We start from the raw sequence: 18,530 nt of genomic DNA on the forward strand, positions 1-18,530 counted from the left end.
GAAGGCAGTTTTATGCAACAGCTCACCAATAGTAGGATTTTCCCAAGTCTATTGCCTGTACAACATTGCTGATTTCTTTATTGCTCTTGTATGAATTTTTGTTATTACAGCACTCCCTTTTCCTCCTATGGAAAATGTATTTCAGTCTTTGGCACCAGTTCTCCATCCTTCCTCTGGAACGTGAAGATGGAAAGCATCAGGTGTTTTTTGTTGTTTTTGGGGTTTTTTTTCTTCCAGTTAGCCTACTAAGTCCGTAGGAAGTTACCACTCTTGAACTCCTTCCCTACATAAAACTTCAAAAAAAAAAAAAAAAAAAAGGTAATATTTCTTACTATTTGGGGAATCTTAAGTTTGTTCATTATTTTAGCTTTTATACTATTCAAGTGTTCTTTTTATGCTTCTTCATATTTTTTCTGAATATTCTGTAGTGCGCGTTTGATTTCCCTTTCGTTAAAGGGCTTTTCAAACCAGTGTTGACAATTATTTGCCTGTGAACAAGGCACAGGCATTCCACTGGTATGTCCAAAAGTGCTGTGTTACCTAGAACCCAGCTGAAGGTCCATGCGTGAGCAGTCGGACTCATTGGTGAAGTCTGTTGTCAGCAGTGACTTGAAGAGTGGTTAGGGCTGGCGTAGTATACACTCGGTAATGGTGACAAATCAAGTCAACCACTCAGAGTCCCACACGTCTTAAACGTATGTTGTCTACAGGCCAGTGTCAAATCCAGATTCTCCTCGACCTATGGATTTTCAGCTCCATTATTTGCTGTTGTTAGTATAATGTCTTAATGGGCAATAGAAAGATCTTAATTTCCAACGTGAGCCTCTTTTGAGGGTCAGAATCAAAATGATCTTAAAAGTTTTCTACGTGTGCTCTTCTGAGATTAACCGCTTGTTTAGAAAGAACAAAATTATGATATCAGCAAGAGGATTAATGTTAACAATTCATTCCTTTTTACTCCATTTGAATCATGGTTCACGTCTGAGGTCTCTTTTTCATGTTTGGTTATATCGTGAGCTTCCTGCTCTCTTCTTCAAGTGCTGCCAGCCTGTCTCTGAGCATCTCCCTTCTACTCATTTTTTCAGTTTACACACTCCTCCTTGCTCAGTGATGTCTTGTTAGAAAGCAATCTTAACATTTCTCTTAACATCTCTTTCTTTAATACTTGAGGTTAGAACATAATAACTTGGAAACAAGAGGAGCTTATTGAATGAATGAATTTCCTATAAGGTCTTTACCTTTTATATTAATTTCTTCTGGGAGAATTTTTGTCGTTTGGAAGTCATTAGAAATTTTACATTGATTTCCATGTCCATTAAACATTTTTTGGACATTTTACTTATTATCAGCAATTTTATTGATGGTTGTACCTTTCTGAGAATTTGGAAAGTGTATCTGCACTTAAACTTTCTTCCAATTTAAGGCTGTGAAAGCTCAGTTTTGCTGTCAACAATGTCTTTTTTGTGACGGTAAGTATACATTAACTACTGCTATGATACACTAGAGGAGAAACGCAGCAGAGTCTAGAAAATGTTCTCATTTGTAAGAGCCTTCACAATTCCACTTTCAAAATTCATTTGCTGTTGTGTTCATGTCTCACCTTGGCTCAGACCCAGAGTAAACCAACAAACCAGCAAGCGTCTTCTTTACATTAGTGATTCATTGCATTTTCTTTAGATGAGACTACTGCTTGCTGGTTCCATGCCATTGTGTTATCAAAACCAAGTTATTTAATACTTTTGTGTAATGGCCATGAACTATAGATTGCAGTTCCTCCTAAATTTGCAGTAAGATTTTGTATTTGAACTGTCCTCAGTGTCACAGCTCTGTTAACAGTTCAATCGGGAGGAAAAATAAAGGTACTCTGTGCATTAATTTTTAGTGATTTTGTGACTGCTACAGTACTTAAAACACCGTGTGGAGAGTGTTTTCCTATTGTGGCTTACACTGATAACTCCAGTGAGGGGTTGTGCATTAGTACTTGAGGTATTACTGTCTTTAAATGTTTTATTGTCAAGATTCAGTCCTTTATTAGTAACAAATATTGTAACAGCAATCAAGATAACATATTGGGGTTTGGGACTCTACTGTGCTGGACACTGCAGAAAAGTATTAAGGAGATGACCGCATCCCAAAGTACTTTTTGCAGTGGCACAGTGTAATCGGGCAAGGGCAAACAGGGGTTTTACATTGTTTTAGCTGAAATATTACGATATGGTTGTTGCATTACTCCTTTTTTACTTTTTGGTAGAAGCAGAGATCTTTGCTCTCTTCAACAAGCCAAAAACCCCACAAAGATGCAGCCAGTATTATACGGTGACTATCCCTATGAGGATCTCCAGGAATGGGCAGACTGTCAACAGCTTAGAAGCAAATTGGCTGGAGCACATGACAGATCACTTCAGGAAAGGAGGCTCCTTGGTAAATGCCATCTTCAGCCTTGGAATGGTAAATGGTATGGAAATTACAGAAAGCATTATGCTGTGATTATTTTCCTTTCTCCTCTAATAGAGGTCATTATCTTTGAAGAGAAGACATTCGGGAGGTGCTTTAATATAGGCTTGGGGCAGATTTGTTTTGGATCAGCCTGTTTCAGTGAAATGGAATGAAAGCACGGGAAATATTTTGGCATTTGAATAAGGAAAATAGATCATGTATTTTATAAACATACTAGAGATGATCCTGTAATTGCAGAAATAGACAGAGTTAATAAACAGTACCAAGTAAAATGAATTAAACTAATAAGATTGTAAAGCAGATGACGTAAATGAAAGAGTGGCTTTCCTCTTGGCTGTCTGGCCACACACGGCATCTGGGTCTGATTACAGGTCAGCGTAAGGACCCTCCAGTTTCATCTGGCCAACATGTAGTCAGTTACTTCCAGTTCTTGCAGAGACCGTTTCCACCTCAATGGCACAGTGTTTTACAGAATTGTCCTCTATGTTTGTTTCATCCTAGCTAATGTGTTCATTCGAGTGATGGATAAATGTTGATCTTACTTTAGGAGGAGAAGTTTAAAAAAACAGGTTTTTGCAGGTTGTAAAAATGTGACAGAGTCCAGCTTAATGCCATAGCCAGCCTGTACTACACCCGTGGCCGCTATGGCTTTGAAGATAGGCCTGCTGTTCAAAGAAAGGCTTTGGTTCAAAGTAGAGATCGGAGAGACATAATCAAGGGACCAAGAGAACAAACCAAGGGAAGTACTTGAGCATAAAAATGTTGAAGTTATAGCCAGATTAATTTTACTGGACAATTACATGACTAGTATACTTCATGGTTAAAGTGCTTATGGCTGAATCTTTCACCTAATTTTGGCTTGTTTTGCATTCTTCAAAAGGAATGTGGTTACCCATAGATTGGGGACTGCTGCTAGGATTCATGGGTTTGTGCCTCAAAATTATAGGGGAACTGCTTCTGCAGCATCTTCTTCCCGTTTTGCTGCTGGTCAGAATTCCAAGACCCATGATAAAACACAGTAATATGAGTTGGTTCTGGTAAAAGTCAATCAGGAAATTAACAGGCAATCCTAATTTTTCATTTTGCAAGCCAGTAGTAGCAAAAAAGGAAGTTCTAAAGTTCAGCTGATGGAATGCTTTCACACTGCTTCCTGGAAAGCCTTGTAATTGCTAGTTAACTTGCTTAAAAACAAATGGTCGCTTACTTTATGTGTACAAATTGCAAATTGTAGAGGCAGACCTAATTGGCTCTATCAGGTTCAGTGTTTTCTTTAATAAAAACTGCTTATCAGCGCATACTAAAATGCTTTAAACACAGCATTTTTCTCTTATTTAAACTTCTAAAGTTCATTTACATAACAAGAGTCCTGGGGGAAGTTCATGTACTTGGATACAGAGTGAGGAGAGCTGGATAACTGCCTGCAGACGCAGATAAAGTAGACTTGAATGACGACAGTAAAGTTTCAACACAAAACAGGACAACAAATTATGTAAAAGTGGAGAGGTTCTGGATTAAGTTAGATTAAAGATTGAAGGTGAATAATTGATGAATATTTTTGTTAGCATTTTACAGTTACAGGAAGAACAGGTTTAGAAGTCAAAAAGCTCAGTCTTACGGTTTCTAAAAACTTATTAATTAGAACAGTTACATTAAAGCACTGTGAACATGCCCATGTTATCAGAAGAACATTTGCTAAGAACATCTGTAAGTCGCTGTCAGTTGCAGTTGAATGTTTATGATTTAAATTCTAAATTTTTCCTATGCTGCAGAAAAACGGAACAGCTTTTTCACTCATATGCCAACCAGCATGAAAGAACCCAGGGTAGGGAGGAGGGGAGAAAGAGGGGTCTGAGGGCTTCTCAGCTCCTTACTTTTTTCTTGTCTCTTATGACAGCCTGACCAGCTCTTCATAGCTGGCTTATTCTCTGATTAATCCTCTTCCAAATTAAGGTAATATTAGCATACTTTCTTTAATTGGTTCTATCTCATTTCTTTGTACTGAGGGCTGGTTTTCTCTTTGGCTTAAAGTATGAATTCATTATTTTGCTTATTAGACTTAAAAGCAGGGTTATTATCTTCTTCTTTTCCCCGTTGTCCTTGGAATGCCCAATGAAGTGAAGATTTCCAGATTGTCAATAGTCATAAATCTGTTTCTTCCTTCTGCCAACAGTTTAATAATTAGACTTCAAAAGAGTTTTAAAGTTCACTGATAACAATTGTTTCTTTTTGCTTATTGTACAGATAATTATAAACAAAAATATAACACAATTGCAAATTACAATGTGTAAACCACACGGAGTTACACTGTATATTAAATGTATTCAGATTTCACTACTAAGTTAGAAACAGCAGCTTACTTGGTCCTTGAATGTTCTTATGTTGACAAATAAGTTATTTAAATTGGGAGTTCGGTTACTTGCTGATGTTTTTCGTCCAACTCATGTCATTGCTAATACTGCCTGTAGTCTCCCAGGTGTAAACTGGTGCTGCGTCGTGATCTAAAGTGATCGTAAGAATTCACCCTTGCCCTGTTCTAGTGAGAAGTGGGGTGTAACAGGTGGGGTCTCCTTTCCTATGACAGTGAGTCTCCAATCAGCAGTGTGAGAAGGGAGGAAGAGTCAAAGCTAGGGTTGTATTTTGATGCCTTAACAGAGTAATCACACGCCTGCTCATCTTTAGTTGTTCTGAACTGCAGGTCTTTAAACGCCTGGCATTCTTGTATTTGTTTTCACCCTTCTGCCTGTGAATTTCCCACCTTTCAAACTTAGAAAAAGCCAGCCAGCCAACCAACCAGAAAACATTGACAGTACTTAAAGCAAATGAAAGAAAATGTGAGTTGCTTGGAAGAGGAAAGTAGACAGGTTTTTAGAGGGTCAGATTGATTGTCTCTGTTACATTCGCACTGCCTCTGACAGGCGAACCAGTGATGCATTTGACCGGTTATAGTCACTGAAGTGGCTGGGATTTTTGTCATCCATATGGAATTATTTTCTCTGTGTATACTGAAGGCGAAAATATTCAGGAGAAGGGAGGAATACAAATATGAAGCAAAGGCCAACATTCAGGTCACATGCCACATAAAGCCACAGATACCTAGTTTTTCTCATAGAGAGCAACAGCAGCCTAAAGGTTAGTTTCCTAGATAAGGGGGATTTATAGTTCAAAGGCAATGGGGAAAATTGTTGCCCATTAGGAAAGCTGTCATGGTAAAGTAGGAAATCTTTTCCTGTATATTTCTTGTAAATCAGAAGCAAGAACATCAAAATAGCTTTTTGTCAGCTGAGCTACATCAAATATTTATACAACCCAGTGAAAATAGCTTTTTGTGCACAGTAGGATACCTTAATAAAAAATGCAGTGGTAATGGAACATTTTCAGAGGAAGGACAGTGATTATAACCTTTACGGTTAGAGCCTTTTCTGTAAGAGTAAAGTTATGTCAGTTAACAGTAGAGATTGAGGAATGATACCACAAACAGCAAAATTAAAATGGTTTGGTTTATCGACATTCCTTACTGCCCTATTGCAAATGAACTAATGTTTGGAATTCCTAAAGACCTTTTTAGTGTAAGCTAAGTTCCAGGAGCTAAAACTTGTTAAACAAGAGATTACCAAATACAAGAATACAAAGAGAATACAAATGCATCAGAATCAGGAAATACCTTGCATAAGAAACAGTGGAAACTGGAAAGACCAACTCACCATCTGAAGCTTTAGATGGCTGGTCTTTGTCGATAGGTGAGGTAAAGTTCACATGAATAAATGTAGGCATCTGCCCTGCAGGTATCTGCATATGAGTTGTCATCCAGAAGTACTGTTATCATCAAATGGAGGTCTAGGCCTAGACCAATATAGTCGACAGGATTTGTGTTGTGATCCATCTCATCCTACGTGAGATGTGTGAAAGAGATCAGATGGATTGAAGTGGGGGATTTAGTGACAGCAAAACTAGATAAAACTGAGATACTCTGTGCCTCCTTTGCTTTAGCCTGCACTAACACAGTCTTCCAGGCCCCCAAACTTAGAGACGAAGTTCAAGCAGTTGCAGGACTAGCAGCAGTGGATGAAGATCAAGACAGAGGTTGGTTGAGTTCCTGAGACTAAATGATCTACATCCAAGGATGCTTATGTCATAATGGGGCCACTCTTGGTCATCTTTGAAAGGTCACAGAGATCAGACAAAGTTTCCAGCACTTGCAAAAGGCAAAGGTTGCAGCCGTCTTTAAAAAAAGGCCAAAGGGACAATCCAGGGACCTATGGGGTGGACAGCCTCACTTCATGCCTGAGTAGATCATTGAATAAGTCCACTTGGAACACATTTACACACGAAGAAGAGTGATTTGGAACAGTCAGAATGGATTTAACAAGAACAAATCATACTTGATGAAACGGATTGTCTTCTGTGATAAAATGACTGGATTTGTGGATGGAGAGAAAGCAGTAGATGTCATTTTGAGTGAATTCATCAAGGTTCCCACAATATTTTTGCATCCAAGTTAGGACCCTGCAGCCTAGATGGGAGGACAACTAGATAGGTTAAAATTGGCTGCATGGCTAGGCTCAGAGGGTCATGGTTAATAGGTCACACTTTACCTGGAGTCACAAGTGGAATACTACAAAGATCTCTCCTGGGACCTGGTGTGTTTAACAACTTTTATCAATGATGCAGAGAAGGCAACAGGGCTTGGTTTTGTCAAATTTGTGGACAATCGCATACTCAGGGGTTCAGTTGATGTGCTTCAGAACTAACTGGGCTGCTGTCCAGAGGGACCTGGGCGGGCAGGAAGAATGTGCCAGCAGGAGCTTTTTGAAATTCCATGAGGACAAATGTCCTGCCTCTGGGAAGGGAGAGGCCTTTTCACTAATCCAGGCTGGGGACTGCCTGGCTGGGTAGCAGCTCTGTTGAAAAGGTCCTGGGGGATGTTAGTAGGCAGCAAGCGGAAGACGAGCCAGCAGTATGCCCTGGCATTAGGGAAGGCAATGGCTTGTCAGGCTGTAATGACAAGAACATAGCCAGCAGGTAATAGTGATTATCCTCCTCCATCCAGACCACACAGTGTGACTGGTTTTGGGCCCTCCCCCAAAAGGGGGCAAGGAAGATGCTGACAAACTGCAGCTAGTTTAGCAGAGGGCCAACATGGTAGTTGGTGGCTGGAGCACTTGTCCTGTGAAGAAAGCCTGAAGGAGTTGGGTTGGTTCAGCCTCGAGAAGGGATAGCTTTGAGGGATGTAACACTGCCTGGCAGTGCCTAAGAGGAGACTATCAAGATGATGGATCCAGGCTCTTGACTAAAGCGTATGGTAGGAGGATGAGAAAAAACATAAGGAAATTGAAGCAAGAGAGGTTCTGGCTGGATATAAAGAAAACCTTTTTCATCATGAAAACAGTCACACTCTGGAAGAGGCTGCCCAGGAAGTTACGCAGTCTCCATCTTTAGAGATTTTCAAGATACAACCAGATAAAGCCCTGAGCAATCTGGTCTGCACTTGTATTGAACCTGCTTTGAGCAGGAGATTGGACTGGAGAGCTCCTGAGGTCCCCATCCACCTGAATTGTTCTATAATTCTACGAAACTGGATCCCAAATGAAATAATGATTTCTCTTCATCAACTGTAAAGAGCGCCTTGGATGACTAACTCAGCTGTAGACCTCTATATCATAAATATCTAATGTTAGATTATATGAATCTCGCCTAGCGGGCTGGCTCTAGAGCATGTGACTGTAGACTTAAGTTGCTCTTAGAGCTAGAGCATCTGTGTGGTAAAGGTATTGCAGGTAGACTGTCCATCCTCTTGCCCTTCCACACCTCTGTGTAAGAGTTTCGCTGAATTTCTTGCCGATCCTGTCATCTTAGCATCAGTTATGTCAGCCTTTTCTCTAAAACATGACCCTGTTAGCTCTCTTTTTTGCTGATTTCTACTTTCCCCCAGTTATTCGCAGCATCGAAAATGCTTCACATGTGAAGGAATTAATGATTCAATTATTCTTTCCTTTATCTCCCTCTTTTCTCTGGAAGAGTAGTAAATGACCCGTAGAAGTGAAGATGTGTGGCCAAGGTGTGAGAACTGACAGACTTGCATTCACGGCATGAAAGTTTAAACATTGTGGCATGACAGGTTAGAGAGGGTGTTGGTTATGGTTAAGAGGGAAAAATCTTCGTAAGTGTCATCAACCAGTTTCTATTACAGAGTTTTTCACCAGCAGCACTGTTGAGCAGACACCAGTATGCAGCAGCTGTGTCTCCCTCATCATTTTCCCCTTCCAGTTTTCTCATTTTCGTATGTTTCTTTCCTGTATCCTAAGATTGTCTGGATGTAGCATTCAACAGTAATCATCGTACGTCCAGGAAGGAAGCAAAGTCGTAGAATCAGAATTATTTAGGTCAGAAAAGACCTTTAAGATCATTGAGTCCAACCATAAACCTAACACTGCCAGGTTTATCTGCTGCCTGTAGGGTCGCACAAGCTCAGCTATTAGTTTCTAAAACATTACATATGTGCCATAACGTTCACATATGTAGAAGCTGTGAACTCCATGAGTGGAATGCGCAGCAGAGTGAAACACGAAGGATGATTTATGAGCGAGTATAAACACACACATGCTGATGGTGTTTTGATCACTTATTAATTAGCCGGTAAACTTGTGGGGTGAGCTCAAGCTGCAGTTGTGCCAACAGTGCCACACTGGATTTCATTACGAGAATTCACGATACAGGAGCAGTGCACCCGTGCTGCATAGAGCATCCCTGGCAAAATGTGGGTGTCTGTGTCTAGTGGGGACCTACAGGTTTCTGCTTTCAGCTGTAGGTGCCGTCCTGTCATCCCTGCTTTGGAAAATGAAAGGGGTTATTTGTACATTATGCATCCTCAGATAGATTTGGGTACAGGTTTGGGTGTTGGAACGTGACATGTTGCACAGAAATTGAGTCGGTTCCCGCTTTGAAACGTAGGGTCCTACAAAGTGCCGGTTCTGAATGAAATACGATAATTAAATGTTGTACCCATTTGTGTGTGGCCAGTTTATTCTCCCTGTATTTTCTGACCCGTAACTCAGCTACTTAGTGATCTGGCCTGTTATTTTACAACAAAAATGTCTGTTCTCCTCACTTGGATGAGAAATCTATTGAGATGACAGGAGTTACTACTTTCTAGTCCAGCTCATCTTCCTTGGAGCAATGTGTATTACAACCTTGCTGTAGTGGTGAGGAGTCTTCGTCTGTCTTTATTCTAAACAGTTACAGGAAACCTGCCTGGGGAGACAGTCAGCGTGAAAGTAGACCGTATATTTTTCTGCAATCCTAACAGAATCCCATGAATCCCTAGTAAGTGGTTTACAAATTTTTTCCTTCACAACCAAACTAAAAAAAAAATAAATGCTTTATTTTTTATTATAAACGTGTTAGTTTAGATACAAGTATTTGCATCTGCTTACTTACAACCTAATGGTGGCTGAAACTGGAGCAAGAAAGAGTAGTGGGCTGTGCAGATAGAAGCAAGGGGGTGTGCAAATGCTTGACACCTGCAGCAACAGTCTTCCTAAAGTGTATTTGTAGACATAACCCTCCAACTGCTGGAGTCTGGTTTGTTGTGGGCAAAGCCCACAACAGAGTGATTTCCAAATAATAAATTGAATTTAGATCATTTAATGACATTGGAAGATGTTTACTGAGATTGTGCCACAACAGGTAAGAACCCTTTTAATCCTCTTCACTGCCTCCTTTGTAAGGATTGGTTCGGAGTTTTCTATATGTTTTCCCTTGAAGGCAGCAATGCCTTCTTGCTGGCATTTCTTGACCTCGTAACATCCACCAGGGAAAGTAGGAGGACCTGATGAAACAGCTAAGCAGACTTATCGAGAAGACTCTCCTGACAGTTCAGGAATCTGTCTGGCATGTGTGGTTGCATTCCAAAAACATATGTCATACCAGTGCAAAGAACACAATTCTCCTAAAAACGTAAAGAAACTGTCATGCAAAATACAACACTTGAGGAGGGCGATGAGCAAGGTCTTTCTAACAGTCATACGGGGTAAGTGGATTATTTCAACTCGAAAGGCTGAAACACGCTTTGTGACAACGTGAGAGGAGTTGTCTGTGTTCGTAGAGTTCAATACTGCTTATTTACAGTTTTTCTAAATACAATTCTATCGCTTCATCATTTAGCTTATTTTAGCAAAGAAAAGTAAGTTCCCCCCACCCTCCCCAGGTTATTCTGATTCTGTTCTGTCTTGGAGCTGACAAAACTCGAGTTCTTGCGTATGGGGGTGATTGCTGATTATGGGGTATGCAGCTAATTTGAAGGAGAAAGTGCTGCTCAAGTAACTCTAATAGTATGTGTTGTCTGAAAAAAGTCTGAACATGCTGGGAATGCAAATGAGAATAGAGAGGCACTAAAGCAGATGGTCAAAATGCCTTCATAAATTGATTAAATAATTATGAATGTATCTTTTCTTTCCCCACCATTCAGCTATGCCAGATCATCCTTAGTCCATGTAGATCACTGTAACTGCAATGGCCGATCTGTATGTAGGGTTCTGACTTGTGTGAATGAATGGGTATAGTCATTAATGTCAGTGTACCTTCAAAAGCCCTTGAAAATTTGACATAATAGATGGTCTTTAGCCCCTAAAGTGTGTGTGTAACTTCAAGTGGGTGAGCAGTACTGCTGAGCTGAGGACTGAATTAATTTTACCTGTTCAAAATGGGTGAGCTGTGTTTTTTGATGACAAACTCTGGACTAACAGAGTGGACAGTGAGGTTTGCTGTTAGAGAGTATGATTACTCTTAAAAACTGCTAGAGAGATTAGTCTTCATTTAATAGAGCTGGACTATCAGAGGAAGATCTATGCACTTTTCTATTAACATCCTTGGAAGAATTTGTTAGTAATATTCAAATGCCTCGCTGCACATGGGGTGCCTTCCATAAAGTTTACAGATAACTCTGTCTTTTCACAGATTCTTTATATGGGACAATGGATGGAGTATTCCTCTTTGAAGACGTTGCTGTGGAAGACAGTAAAACCATGCAGGGCTATGATGCAATTGTTGTAGAGCAGTGGACCGTCCTGAAGGTATGTCTGCAGTTTTCCTTCTTCGATTTTTTTTTCTTTTTTGTAAATCAAAACACTCCAAAACTGTGAGGCAGACTCACATACTGATCTGTGTGCTTCAACATACCAGACGGGCAACTGAGGTAAAGGGATGCGACATAACAGCAATGCCAGTTAACCACACTCTAGGTTTGTACAACGCACTTTTGATTTTGATAATCTCTGTGCTTTATTGAGGGGTGTGGGGGTAGGAAATACGAGCTATTGTGAGCAATGAAACTTAGGACAATCTGTCCCAAAATTACAGATGTCTGCTAGATTAACTGTAAAGAGGATCTCCATTGGTTGTCAGGGCAACATGATCACACAAGTCACTGTAGCATCGCAGCTCTAAGGCAGGCGGCCCTTTAGGAAGGCTTAGCTGCAGGACGAACGCACAGATAACTGCATTTGCTTCCATCTGACCTCCTTCGTATGCTGGAAGAGCTGTATATTCTGGATAGGTCCCTATAAACAAACCACGTGTGTCGTAGATCGGCTTTTTAGTGATCCAAATGCATGCTCAAATAAGTAGAAACACTATTTAGATCAAATCAGTCGGTACCGATCTTCCACAGCAAATTTGGTACACAGATAGGTATTTGAAAAGCTGGGCTTTAAATTCTTTGTGACTTGAAGCAAAGATGGGGGAAAAGAAGATACTGTTGCATAACTCTTAGAAGTGGGGTGTTTTTTTGTTGTTTTATTTGGTTACTTGTCTGCCAGAAAAAGATGTTACATATCTATAAAGGCAGTATCTGATCTTTTCACTTGGAATATATTGTAAATAGTGTAAAATCCTGACAGACAAGCAAGGCGCACACACATGCCAAAAGGATGGATTAAGGGAAAAAGGGACAGATGCTAGACTAAATGTGTAAAATTCCAGGAGACTAGGATTAAGAGGTTTGTTATTAGATGAGGACTTTGTAGTGTAGCAAGAAATGACCATCTAATAAATGGCTTGAAAATTCTTGAACAACAGTGTAATGCATTAATGGCAGCTTTTCTTGTGCATCTGAACAAACGATTCCTGTATTATATTGAATGTTATTCTAGTTATTACAGACTTGACTGTAAGTTCTTGTTCATTTTTAGGGTCAAATTATGGTGTTGCCCAGTCAGGAGCAAGGCTTTGGGGTAATGACAGATGGTTCCATGAGTGCATTAGGTCGGTGCTGATCAAGGAGGCAAATGTTAAGGAGCATTAATGTTAACCGTATATTAAAATCTGTTGGGAAAGGAATAGAGGGTGAAACAGCAAGCAAGCATATACTGCTCCATATTACCGTATAAGCCACGGTTTGACGGCAACTTCTTTCAGTAGGTTACGTTAGCACAGTAATTGTTCAGAGAGGAGCAGTAAGCATGATCAACGGCACAGCATTCATATTAGGAAGACTTTACATGGTGTGTCCTTCCAGCCTGCAAAAGAAAGAGTTGCAGGGTGTGGAAGAAGTAGAGGTCTCCGAAGTCGTGTTGAGGTACGTAAATAGGGATTGACTGTCAAAGCCGTCTCTTCCAGTATAAGAACTAAGAACTGTCAAATGGCACTAGTCGGGGCCAGGTGCAAAGCAAACAAAAAGGGGATAATTCAGCTAATTCTTTCTGTGGCAGGCAGCAGATACGTGGAACTCTGTTCTGAAGAATGCTGTAGGTTCAAGAAGTTTAGATGGGTTCAGGTGGAAGCAATGTTATTTTTTTCCTCTACCTTATCTATCTCTGTGTTTATACAAGCATTTTAATTCAGGAGCGTGTTTTTGAAACGAACCTCTTGGTCCTCCGCACTTAATACGCCTCAGCTCACCTCACCCGATGGTCTCATATTGCACAAACCAGATTCCTTTCATTAAAAACTAAGCCAGGCATACTGAGAGGAAGAACACTAAATATTTGGGGCAGTTATCCTACGTGCTTGCCCTGATCTGTATTATTCTTCCTTAACTGTCACAGCCACGCTGGAAACGGCTTTCTGAATTAAATGGGTTCTTGGTCTGAATCAGTTTGGCTCTTAGACAACCAGTGAAAGGTTCTCTGTCTCAGTAGGATATTGCAACAAAATCATGCATAATGGCCACTACGCACCTCTTAGTTTGCTCTGTGTGGACACAAGAAAGTTTGTCTCAAGCTACATGACAAGGACAGCATCTGATAATAAGGACTGTGGGATGGCAGTAGTGCCCAAAACACTGGGACACAGCAGAAGAGTGTCCTCTAGCAGGGCCCCTTGAAGTGTTAGAGCCCTTAGAGCCCCTGGTAGGTGGAGTATCATTTGCCTTGAATCCAGCAATTCCATGCTGGAGACACGGCTGGTCAACAGATTAAGGAATCAACATTGCAATGCCATCTGGTGTGTCAAGGGATGCTGCGGTGCAGCACACGATGTCTTTGGGAGGGCTAACAGGGAGAATCTCTTGTTCCAGACATAAGATTTGGTATGTGCAATTTCAGACCCTGACTGATGGCATGTACACAGCTTGTTGGTATGATCAGATTATTCTTTGCTGTAATTTAAGATCTGGATGCTGGGTATTCCCTGGCAATTTTCTTCTTCTGAGATGAAGTGCTCCTCTTTTGGAGACATGATGAGTTACCCACCAGCTTGAAAGTGGAAGAGTATGGAGAAGAAAAAGCCTGCTGAAGGAAGGAGGTCGAGGCATCGGGGAACTCTTGCAAAGGTCTTAACCATTTAGAGGAACAGCAGAGCTGACCACCTGTGTTTTCTTCTCCTGGTGTTTAAATAACTGCCTGGATATTTCATGCCGCATGCTTTCTGAGACGTAATAGGCATAGGTAGGTAAAGTCATCAAGTGAAAGAAAGAGTGGAAGCCGGGGAATCTGTAAGCATTTACCAGTGTTGTACCCAGAAGACCAAGTCGCCTCTCTGTTAGACCCTGTCAGAATTCACTTTTATTTATCATAAACATGGAATAATGCAGTGGCAGAGGAAAGGGCTGTTAAAATAGAGGGAAGTAGGCAGTTCAGTAGTGACAGATGTCCAAAAGCCAGTAAAGGCTTTGGTTCTGTTCTGAGTACTTCAAAGTATAATTATCACAGAGATAATTATGGAGCAGTGGAATGACTCATTTATGTAGTTTCTTAATTTTTCGGTATAGGTTTGGCTCTGATAGATTAACCTTTTCCATTTGTCATTTTTGTTTGTACCGAGGGTAGTGCAAGAAGCCCTGATGGGCAGTATGATGTAAACGTGTATAATAGATCCCTATTTTAAATTTGTATCAGATTTGATTACCTGGGTGAGCTATGGACTTGTTCAGATGTGTTCTGAACTGAATGTAAATTTATTGTGCTGTATCCCAATTCAGAAGAAGAAACAACCAAAAGAATCCCAGCCACGACAAAAGAAAGCTGTTTTAAAAAGGACTCCATGTAGCATGAATCTATGCCCTTAGTAATAAAAAGAGAACCTTTCTAAATGAAAAGGTAAAGTTTTGCTGCTTAACCATAAAGGCAAAAGAGAGGGGTTGGCACACCTCTTAGCAGAGAACGTGCTGCCTTTTTAATTGCTAAAGGTAATAAAGAAAAGAAGCCGAACAGGGTGATGCACAGGGTATGTGTGTAAAATGTCAGTTTGTGGAGGATGTAAAGCTGGCAGCTGTCACAGTATGTGGTCCCGCCAAGCAGCAGACAGGATGTAATAGCTCTGAGTAATTTAACTCTTTCTTTGCAAAGCAGAGGCATGGCATCCTCTGCAAATGACCACAGGACTTCTAATGGCAAAATGCTGTTCTCGTCCTTATCACTTTAACTCTAAACATGTCAGGGCGTATTATTTCCACCACAGCCTCTGAGATCCAGCCCTAAAACTTATTTGATGGTTTTAATTCTGCTTGTGCAGGCAAATGCGGGTAGACAGTTCTGATTAATCAAGCCTCTACCCAACTCTAATCTGTCACCTTCTCTCCCCCATTACCCAAGGCAAGATAGCTAATACTGTCTTTAAAACTGAGTGCCTGAAGATTTATTTTAGATTTCTGCATTGTTCTGCTTCTGAAGCCTTGTTCATTTTGAAAATACTGTCCTTAATTTACAGGTATTTTCTCGTTGAAAATCTACAGCTGGCAATTCATCACTTTTTTATATTCTGCTATACCGTATCTTTGGTGTGCTGACATGAATTAAAATCTCAAATACATCATGGTGCTGCCATTCCCCTGGCAGAATTGAACGGGGTCAGCGTCAGCTGTAGACATGGTAAACCTTCTAAAGCGCGACGTATCGAAAGATTTAAAAAATTATCTCTGCTGAGCCTAGGCTGCACGTTGCCTTAATGTAAGCTTTGCAACAAATTCTCTGGAAACGAGGATTTGATTTGTCTGTAAATTTGATTTAGGTCATTTGTCAGTTAAGCTATGTTCTGTGGTCTCTGGCCATGGGAGAAAGGCATGACCCAGGTCAGCAAAGGAGCTGATGGTAACTGCATGAAAAGCAGTTGTGTGCGTGACCCTTTTTACCATACAAAGGACATACATGTTGCCCGGGCATGATATTTCATCATTGTGCCCCTTGTTGCTTTTTAAGAAAAGCTGAACAAAAGCCTTCAGGAGCCTGTTATCTTCAAAAGGTTTTTGCAATTCTTGTTTTCGTTCTTTTACGTAAGATATGAAAGCAGCATGTATATTTGTGTGCTGAACTCAGTAGACATGCTCTATACAGGATTAAAATCCGCAGGCTGATCTTTCTTTGGTTTTGTTGATAAATTTAGTAATAAAATCGAGCAAGGCAAACTTGGTACTTTCTTGATACTTTCTTGTGATGCCGCCAGTATTGAACATATAACAAGGCAAACGCTTCCTCCGCAAGAGTAAAAGGCACTTTAAGTAAACAGACAGAAAAGCACAGGACTTAAAATGGTACGAATAAAAAAAACTTAAAGCACTTCTATCTGTCACAGTTTGCTTAGGTTTCTGATAAGATCAGAGGTAGGAATTAGTTCTCTGCTCATCCATAAAAATCTTCTGGGAAAAAGTGAATGCGCCAGGTTGGAACTTCCCACTTAAGAACAAGCTGAGAAGTCTTTCATTCCTCTTCTATACTTTCTAAAAAAACCCACACAGGGCACAAGTAACGTTCATTTCCCAGGCAGGTAGCTGTTAGCTGGGAAGTGGTGCCTGACCTGATCCTGTGCTGCTGCCGGTGGGTGTGGGGGGGACCTCAGCATTTTGAGGGGCGCTGGAAGCAGGTGCTGGGACCCTGCACATTGCATGCACAGCCTGCCTGTAAGTGGAGGGGGCAGTGCCGACGTTTGCTCTCCTGCTGCCCGAAGCAGTGGCAGTAAGAGGGTCTGCGCTTCAGCTGCGTTTCTCGCATGGAAATAGATTATTCGTTCCATAATAGCGGAGTGGTGCACAAAGCCTTTTTGCAAAAGCCAAGTTTTGTTTGAGAATAAATGATAACCAAAGGAAATCGTGTTGGGGAAGCTGTAAGGAGATGATTAAGCTGTGGGTAGTAAGGCACCCTGGAGTATACAAGGTCTCAGGTTGTGGTTTTCTGTGGTTTTTCCCCCCCAAATCAGTTGATGAGCAAGCAGTAAAATCAGCACTCACCTGGAGGTGCAGCACACAAGCATTGCAGGAGTTGTGAAACTAAAAATGCCAGAGTTATATAAGAAAATATACCGATGGAATTGCTAGATCACATTTATTTCTTGTGCTCCGTGGCCAGTTATGTGAAGTTGTCCTATCACGTGTACATTTTCTGTAAGTTTAACACATTTCATAAGATGCTTCCACGCTTCCTTTGTGGACAACCCTCCATGTCAACACGTTCACTTTGTGGAGCTTTTACTACATATCTTGGGGTTCTGTAAACGCAAAATTGTGTTGCTGTGCAGATGTGCTTCTGTGTTACGGGTGCAGGCAGTATCAGGAGCACTCAGACATTGTTATTTATACATGTGCTAGAGAGCAGGATTTGCATCTGCAGAAGTCACGGAGAGAAGCGGGCTTTGTGGGCACAGAAGGGTTTTTTGGTTGGGTTTTTTTTTTTATTTTACCCTAGATGTTGAGGCAGATGTAAATGCTACTCATCAGCCTATGTGTGTATTGAAATTGTGACCAGATACATCACAGAAAAACTGTCTTACCAGGATGCTACCCTATATAGTGTTATAGCTGCCTGATAAAAAATATTTCACAGTGCATGAACTCACATATATTAAGTAATCATAAATAAATTACATATGCCCAGAATCATGAACAAAAAGCTTGCCTGTAGGTTTATTTATTGCTTTTCTTCCCCATTAACTTTCCACTAAGGTTCCAATCTGACAGCTAGTCTGTGTTGGTCAGTGACCTATCTGCTGCCAAAAGCCACTGATGGTTTCTAAGGGTGCAGGAGCCATCCCATCCCCCTCTGCTATACATACACGGATGTATAGCAAGTGTCTGCTAGTGAGGTGCTGTGGTGTGTTACACATGGAAATTTGGGAGCAGCTCAATAGTAGAGGAGCGTAGTCTAACTGTTATTGCTGAAACAGTGGGGTAACTTCTGGTTTGCTTCCAGTGGTTTTAATGGATCAATAATGCTATATTGTTCACAGAAATTACCTTTTGGAAGAAGGTTGAAAAGGAAAAAGGCAAATCTGTCACAAATTTAGAGCTTGGATTTAGTCTGTGTTACTGCAAACATAAAACATTTGCAGCACGTTTTTACTGGGTCATTCTTGCACAGCCCATCTATTTAATTTCTCTCATTTTATTTTCCTTCTTTTCCGCTAAGGCATAAGCCTCATCCCTCCTTTCAGTGCCCTAGGAGAGAAAGCTCTGGCTTCAGCAGTGGGTGAGGACTGGTAACCAGCCCTGGCTGGGGGTGCACGTTGCCACCCTCGTGGGCTCTCCCCACTTTTTTTTTTTTTTTTTTTTTTTTTGTAAGGAGCTGGATTTGAACGCATTAACCATTTTCCCCAACAAACAGTAGGTTACACTTTCAAAATTACTTGCGTTTTTTACTTCCTATCCTCTTTGC

The 18,530-nt window shown here is 40.8% G+C and overlaps 1 protein-coding gene across 2 annotated transcripts in view; it reads left to right on the top strand.

The window, feature by feature from the left end:
• RFTN1 (raftlin, lipid raft linker 1) overlaps positions 1 to 18,530 on the top strand; it is a 98,710-nt gene that overhangs the window by 68,989 nt on the left and 11,191 nt on the right. For both annotated transcript variants that reach the window (XM_080386458.1, XM_080386459.1), the window contains exons 6-7: positions 2,252 to 2,455; positions 11,410 to 11,525. In XM_080386458.1, coding sequence (XP_080242584.1) covers positions 2,252 to 2,455; positions 11,410 to 11,525 — 320 coding nt within the window. The remainder of the gene's footprint in view (positions 1 to 2,251; positions 2,456 to 11,409; positions 11,526 to 18,530) is intronic.

This window comes from Falco punctatus, assembly GCF_963210335.1.
Source record: "Falco punctatus genome assembly, chromosome: 4".
Taxonomy (NCBI): Eukaryota; Metazoa; Chordata; class Aves; order Falconiformes; family Falconidae; genus Falco; species Falco punctatus.